Below are 7,965 nucleotides of genomic sequence, written 5' to 3'. Positions count from 1 at the left end.
TCTATCATTTTTTGTGCTAAGGTAAGTTGATAAATGACAAATCTTTCATCCGTCTATTTTACGATAGTTTTATAAGCGTTGAGACGAGAGTTTTGAAACATAATTTTTAATGTTAAAATATTTTACGTACAATTCTACTTAAAATGTTTTCAATTCATTCTTGGTGCATGGTATTTATCCTGCCGCTCTCGTGTCCTATCCTTCCCGACTTCGGTACTGAACATGCGATGCATGGATGTTCCCCTTTCTTCCACCTTTCTCCTTCCCGGTCTTACCTAGTTTCTCCCTTTTTTTTTCTTTGTGTCATTCCTTTTTCAACACATCCTTCCTGAAATTTTTTCTACTTCTAGGAATACATCCCGATCCTCTTTGGCCAATTATGTAACACTCCTCGTACGGGCTAGTAGAAATGTGACAATCTTTTGAAATCATTTAATTTTTTTAGAAAACGTTACTGTAGAATTTGATCCTAAAACATAAAACATCTGTTTTCTTAAAAGTGTTGAGTACGAAAGTGTTCAAGTATTGACGTACATATCATTTACAAAGGTAAAAGGTGAATCATGGGCCTTCTAGAATATCCAAGCATGATCCTAGTTGAAACCCTCATCTACGAGTACATGTCAAAATAGTAACTTTATGCTTGTGAGGCTAATGAATAATACCAAAACCAAGGCCTGGAATGGAATTGAGAATGACAATTCTCTATTACTAAGCCATGATTTCCTACGAATGTTTGTAATAAATAAATAAAACTTTTAAAAACATATTTGAAGTGTAAAAATGGAAAACATACAAATTTATTAGTTTCGAACCATGCATATTCAAATGCAACCATCCCAACCCATTTACTACACTAAAAGGAGAAAGAGCTATGGTGAGGATCGAGAAAGGAGAAAGAGCAATTATAGCATGCAGTGTTGGGTTCATGACATTGTCAAAACAATACACGCACGCATACACACACACAGAGAACAAACAATCAGTCGTAAGTAATGATGTTTGAAGACAATTACACATTATTAGTTGTAATCATTGAGTTTTATCGTTTGTAATAATAAAAAGTCTTTATGTAACAAGTATGTGTAATTATTATGTAAACTAGCAACAATGTCTAGTGATATCATGTGTCATATAGCTATAATTATCATGTTGTAATACTCTCAAAGAATATTCTCTTTGTATAAATAAGGGTGTTGCCCATTGTGAATAAATCCGAGTTATTTTGTGTAAGATTTGTGTGTGTGTGTGTGTGTATATATATATATATATAGAGAGAGAGAGAGAGTGTGTGTGTGTATGTGTGTGAGAGTGAGAGTTTGACCCTAATTCAACTCATTTAATTAACATGTTATGTAGTGTCAACCCATTTATTTCAGGTTAGAAGTACACCTTAAAATATGTTGTTGCATATAAGGTTGAAACACTAAACATGTTGATAGAAGTTTTGTATCACAAATACTATATCGCATCACATATAAGGAAAATTCACTCCAACATATGAACCAATAGATACTTCTTCAAACTATTCTAAAAGGGCATTATATAAAGAATATATATAGTATATACATATACATATCGTAAATAAAAGGTGTTTTGACCAAAATCTAGCTAAACTTCTTGAACCATGAATCTACCTATTAAACAACAATCAATAAAGAAAAAACGCATGCATGCATGCATGCATGCATGCATACATACATATACACATACACATACCAAAGAACTCTTTCATCCAATCTTTTCTGTATTCGTATCATCAGAAGGCCATATCACAGTCTCCATGAGCCTTTCACGCATCAACTCCAAGTTCATATCCGAAAAATCTTTATACATTTCAGCATGATCCAATTTCTACCACAAAATCCAAATCCCATAAATTTCCCATTTTGTGACCCGAAATTACAAAATCAAATTACATACCTTGACCCATTTACCATAAAGGTGAAGGCGTGTCACCATTACTCTTTCTGCAAGTTCATGTTTCTCCTAAAAAAGCAAAATCGAGATTATAAACACAGTTAAAGACCCATGAATGTTGTTCAATTTGTGAGATTTTTATGTACCTTTTGGAGGACTCGAATGAAACGTTTTCCATCAATGGGCTGATTTGATGCCACAAAACTGTTGAAAAAAAAAAGTCAAAATTACAGTATCAAAATTAGAAATAGAGTAACCTAATAGTGTTAAGTAATAATACCCAAAAGCTCAATAACCTTTATATCATTAGACGTTATTGATAGTATACATTATAAAACTTATAATACACAAAAATGGTGTTTTGTGTTGAAATGCTTTAAAACGAGTTCAATATTTAGTATAACATAGTAATAAAAAATAAGTCGCTTAATTATAAAATAAAAATTTGGTACTAAAAATCATGAATTTGGTAGACTTACTCATAAAACCATCGATATTGAGTTGGATTCATCTCATAAAGTTGGTTCATAACAGTCCTCACTGCTTTGTAGGTGAAAAGATTGAAGATTTGCTACAAGAAACATAACATTTGGTAATTAGATTCATGCCAAAAGGGTAAATAAGTCATATCCTTGAAACAATTTCAAGTATTTATAGACTCCCAATAGAATGTTATTTCTTGCTCTCCAATCAATTATACTAATATCCTTTTTTTTCTAACTTTTTAGTTTTATAAAACAACCGTTCTTATGTTTATTAGATTTTTACAAATTTTGATCCATGTTTTTCTAATTACAATAACTTTACAAAGTATATTACCAGACAATCAAGAATAAAGAAATAAAATCATTCGTGTATAATTATGTCATCGTGTTATCAAAACAATCATATTATTAAATGAAAAAAGTTACATTCAACGCACATTTAAATAAATCTTACTCATGCATTTTGAAAAAGATTACATCTACATTTTATCTAACAAATGGTGTTGGGTTGAAGAAACCTTACACTAAAATTGGTGAAAAAATGGGATTTGGTTTTGGGTTTTCTAAATCAAAGTTAAGTATTTATAGATACCCAAAGAATCCTAATTCATTTGTAAGATCTGCAAATATAATTAAATAACCATTGACAATTCGACATAAAAGATTAAAAAGAAGTAGATTTACAAGTTCTTACAGATTTAACATCATGAAAACTTTCTTCATATTGTCCACCAAGATCATTGACAATCACAAAACTTTTAACCCTCTTCTGCTTCTTGGAAGCAATTGCCTTTGATGGAAGCCTGGAATCCGTGAAAGAAGATCTCAGCTTTTTACTGATCGATTTCCTTTGCAAATTCAAATCCCCATTACTTGTGTGATTCATATGCGTTGATATGAGTGTATCGATACACAAACATGGGGAAGTATGTGAATCCACAATGGGCGAACCAACAACGCATATGCCCCCTACCATGGTTCAGAACTCACAGAGACGAACTAAAACCCTAAAAACTGGGTTCTTTATGGGTAAAGATTGAAACTTTTTAGCCAAATCAGAATCGAACAACGAAACAAGAGAACACCCAGATGAGAACTTTGGTGGGTGTGAAAGAGAAGTAGAAATTGATGATTGAAGTCAAAGATTCATGCGTGATTAGCTCTTGAGGAAGAAGTGAAGAAGGTGATTGTGTTTTGGTGGGCAAGAGAAGTCGTGTGGGGAAAACAAGGAATTTGTGGGAAGAATGGCCAGAAATATATTTGAGGTCCAAAATGGTCCAACCATGAAGAGTTTTCATGCCGACTCGAAGTTGGGTTTCTCTTGTGTTTGAAGACTGGACCGGGTCTATATGAATCAATTGCAACTTGCAAGAACATCAATGAGAACTAGATATCCACAAAAACGGCCCTCGGCGGGGTTGTAATTATATGTTTTTACTTTTTAGACCGTTTTCGGAATAGTTAACATCAATGGGAATTAGATATCCACATAAACGGTTCGGGTCGGGTTGTAATCAGCTGTTTTTAGACCGTTTTTGGAATCGTAGCATCTCGTTTTTGTAAATTCGGTTGAATGGGTGTAGTTGTCTTTTTTAGAAGAGTTAGTTATGTAATGAAAACTCTTGTAAATGTTGGTGAGATAATGCAAATGAGTAGGTTGTGTTGTTTTGAAAAAGAACTTGTTAATATTAATTAGAAAATGTTGGGAAATTTAGGGTTTGTGATGGAGATCTGGATACCAACTTGGATCGTGATATCACTTTTCGAACTAATATCTCTACCCTATGTTTGGGTTACAAAAAATTCAGTTTAGGATAATCCAAGTGGACACTTGCGTTTCTAGGCACAGAAAACGTAAGTTAATATGCTAGAGGATTCTGTGAAAGTATGATGAAAAACGAGAGTTTAAGATCGTTACCCTCATCTGAAGAGGAAGAATTGTTTATTTATTAAACGAGATTAGGGTTTGGTCGTTATTAGTTGCTTTGGAAGCAAGTAATGTTAATCCGGATTTAATGAGGATTTAGGGTTACCAAAACTAACGAATTTCGTTACTTTTACTATAATCACCCTCAAGAAATTGATTTTTCCACTATGTTCTCATATGTAAAATTTGGGGCTCTGCCCCTTGGACCCCGCCAAAGGGGCGTTGCCCCCGAACCCCCGAATAGTCGTCGAACCAGCTTCTAATTCGATCTTATACATGTGTGCACTCCACACAACCTCGTACATATATTAGAGTACAAATTATGAAGCCCCTTTAGCTCACATGTTAGTTCCAGTTACTTAAAATGACATGGTGACACTAAAATCACCAACAATCCTCCACCATTTTAGTGTAACCCTTGAACAAACATAACGTTATCAAACAAACCAAACTAGTACATAATGAAAATATCGAAATGATTGAATTTCCACTTAGTATCATACATTTGCAAATACTCGAGAATCAAGATGTTCTAAGAATTGAACCCATCAACCCATTTGAATACCAGAAAGTAAAACACATACTAGTTTATTGAATTTCTAGCGTAATACAACTTGACACTATTATAAAAGCATGTGTCCTAATCCTCTCATGATCGTATCAAGGTCAAGTCCACAACCTCTTGAAATGCGGTTACACTTCACAATCACATAAGTAACTCTTTTCCATGTATCTGCACATACATTTATCAAATGAATTATTAAGAAGTTAAACTTCAACCTGGCTAACTTGCAGAACCGAACACATACCTGGGATGAATACTTCATATATTCCAATCTATAAGCATGAGCTTTCCACATTGAATTCAACTCCTAACATTATATTAGGAGGGAGTTGGGTGTCTCATCATTATAAAATTAAATGGACTTTAATCTCATCCCGATTACAGACTTGTGCACTAAGTCTCTTGTCAGACCTTTAGTCAAGCGATCGGCCAAATTTTGTTGCGATTTCACAAACTCAACCGAAATCACACCATTCATGATTAAGTCTCTTGTTAAACCCGGTCGCTCCCCAACTAATACTTTCCTCTATCAGCGTACTCATCTGACTAAGGTCACTTCCTAGGCCCTTCCTAGGTTCTCACACTTCTCTGCCATCAGCTGCTGAAGATCTCCTTATGATGCCAGCCATATACTTCCTAAATATCCTCATATTCACTTAGTAGCTGACTCCCATCATCAAGAGTTCCACAAAGCACGAAGCAAGCAACATTCGGGCATCGAATAATCTCCACCAACACGTAAAACCACTATAGGTTACAACTTTATTTGCTCTACTCACACTAAAAAGGTATCACCAAACTCAAGAAACCCTACCTCTCGCAGGTATTTAACTACTCCTTCAGTAGGCTCCTCCAATGCTCATCTAGGTATCTATCCTAGATTACTCCTCTACTCAAAGCTCTCTCTAAAAGATTCCTGTTGGATACTCTTACTCCACACATACTTAAAGCACATCACAAACAACAACAATTCCTAAGCTAAGGCATCACAAATCAGGCAACTCTAACCCAAACATATGAAATACCTAGCTTATCATCTAACATGCATCACTAATATCTCAATAATAACTCATAACACATATAAGTAAGGGTATTTTGGTAAATCACCGTTCAGGCTCTAGCTGATTGTACACACTGCGCCTACTCGTTTTTCTCTTGGAAACTCTTGCTCGTTTTAGAAAAATCATTTATTTTGAAAATTTTCTCTCAAATCCCCACTTTGAGTCCAGACATACCCGAAGGTGCATCTGAATCCCTCAAACCAAGGCTCAGATACCAACTTGTAACAACGTAAATTTTCAAGCAAACATTTCATTTAAAATCATATAATTCCCATGACACATTTCACAAAAAATCTCATCTATTAACTTTACAAATCGCAACTCCATAATTGTTTGATTAAATCCAGGATCCTTAAAACATAGCTCCTTCATTGGTGTGTACAATCAAGCTGGTGCCTTCCCGTGATCCTGAGAAAGACCTAAAACACATAACACACAACACGGTAAGCACAAAGCTCAGTGAGTTCCCAAAAATAGCACACACATATATGTAGCCACTCGAGGCTATAACACAATAAGACCCTCCGATCAATGTGTCTCTGTGGGACCTTCCTGTCCCATAACACTGATGGACCCTTTGGTCCTAACTCTGTAAGCTCTGAATAATACACAACATAAATCACAAAGAATAATGCAGGATATCACAATAAACAATGTAAGCACATAAGACAGCTCAATCACACGAAAATACCACTCATGGTAAGTATAGTGATAAGACTCACCTCGTAAGCTAGCAAGTAACATTCTCGTACTCGGAAATCTCGAACTAGCCTCCGCCTAATACATAGGATAAACATCTATAATTAATACTTTATTCGTACTCAAATACACCAAAGGCTATTCCTTCTTTCTGTCTAACTCTTGAAGTGGATAAAAGACCATTTTACCCCTCCATGGACTCCATTACTCATGATTGACCCAACCCTAAAGTCAACAGAATTCAAACTCGAGTTAACAGTTCATGTTTGACCCAACTCGCCGAGTGCACCCATGTGACTCATCGAGTCCATTCGCTTCCTCTGAAGTCTCACGAAGGTGTAGCTCAGCTCGTCGATTTGACCCCAGCTCGACGAGTTATCGCATAATCAAGCTCATCGGGACAAACCCTCACCGACTCGTTGAGTCAGGCCTTGGACTCGGTAACTCCCTCTGATCTGATTTCTCATTCAGACGATTTAAGGCAGATCTATCATCCTACACACTATATCTACCATTATAAGGCTCAATTGACACATAAAGCTTCGATCTTTACACTCATGCGTGGTGGTTTTTCTCTAATCTACCAATACATGTTCTCATAAGGTATTAAACACCATACTCCTCACATACATGAATAAAGTTGGGATTATTGGGCTCTAGGGACCTCACAAGGTCCAGATCTGAGGTTTAAACCTCAAGATGACTTAGCATTCTCGAAGTCCCGAATAATATGTGATGAAAACCCTAACTACTTAACTCATGAGATCTAACCAAATAAAGGGGAAATATTCAAACTTTTTACATTTATCTTTAAGCTCTGGATGAAATGGCCTGAACCTCAACAACTCCTTCTTGTTTCTTGCTGAACAAACTCATATTCCTCCTCAAAGATGCACTAAAATCCTTCAAGGTTAGCATGGAGACTCTCTTAGCTCGTTACACTCGATTAGGGTTTCACACAGAAGGGTTAGGCAACTGGTGAGGCAGGAATGGGAGCATAAGCTCCCTTATATAGGCCCTAACCCTGGGAAATTAAAGTTTCTCTGCTCAGCACCTACTCGGCGATTTGGCTCTCAAACTCATCGAGTCCATTCATTAATCGCACATGGGCAACTCGACTCTACTCGACGAGTTGGACTCACAACTTGTCGAATCCACCCATTAATCCCTCGCGAACAAATCGACTCTACTCGATGAGTTGGACTTACAACTCGTCGAGTCACTACATAAATCCCAAAATTAAACACACAAGAATATACCTGAGAGTCCGGATGTTACACCTTACTTTAAATATACCTTATATTTAAA

At 35.8% G+C, this 7,965-nt stretch overlaps 1 protein-coding gene across 1 annotated transcript; it reads right to left on the bottom strand.

The window, feature by feature from the left end:
- Nucleotides 1–1,513: 1,513 nt before the first annotated feature.
- LOC145036994 (chaperonin-like RbcX protein 2, chloroplastic) lies at nucleotides 1,514–3,628 on the bottom strand. Its single transcript, XM_078985537.1, has 5 exons — nucleotides 3,100–3,628; nucleotides 2,400–2,491; nucleotides 2,067–2,124; nucleotides 1,924–1,989; nucleotides 1,514–1,854 (listed from the first exon to the last, which is right to left on the bottom strand). Exons 1-5 carry the CDS (start codon nucleotides 3,379–3,381, stop codon nucleotides 1,732–1,734), a joined length of 621 nt encoding a protein of 206 aa, XP_078841663.1. The 5' UTR covers nucleotides 3,382–3,628; the 3' UTR covers nucleotides 1,514–1,731.
- Nucleotides 3,629–7,965: the final 4,337 nt, after the last annotated feature.

The sequence above is a fragment of the Lactuca saligna genome, chromosome 1, assembly GCF_052625555.1.
Source record: "Lactuca saligna cultivar CGN05327 chromosome 1, ASM5262555v1, whole genome shotgun sequence".
Taxonomy (NCBI): domain Eukaryota; kingdom Viridiplantae; phylum Streptophyta; class Magnoliopsida; order Asterales; family Asteraceae; genus Lactuca; species Lactuca saligna.
The sequence above is the reverse complement of the archived record's forward strand: the minus strand, read 5'-3'. Positions and strand labels throughout refer to the sequence as shown.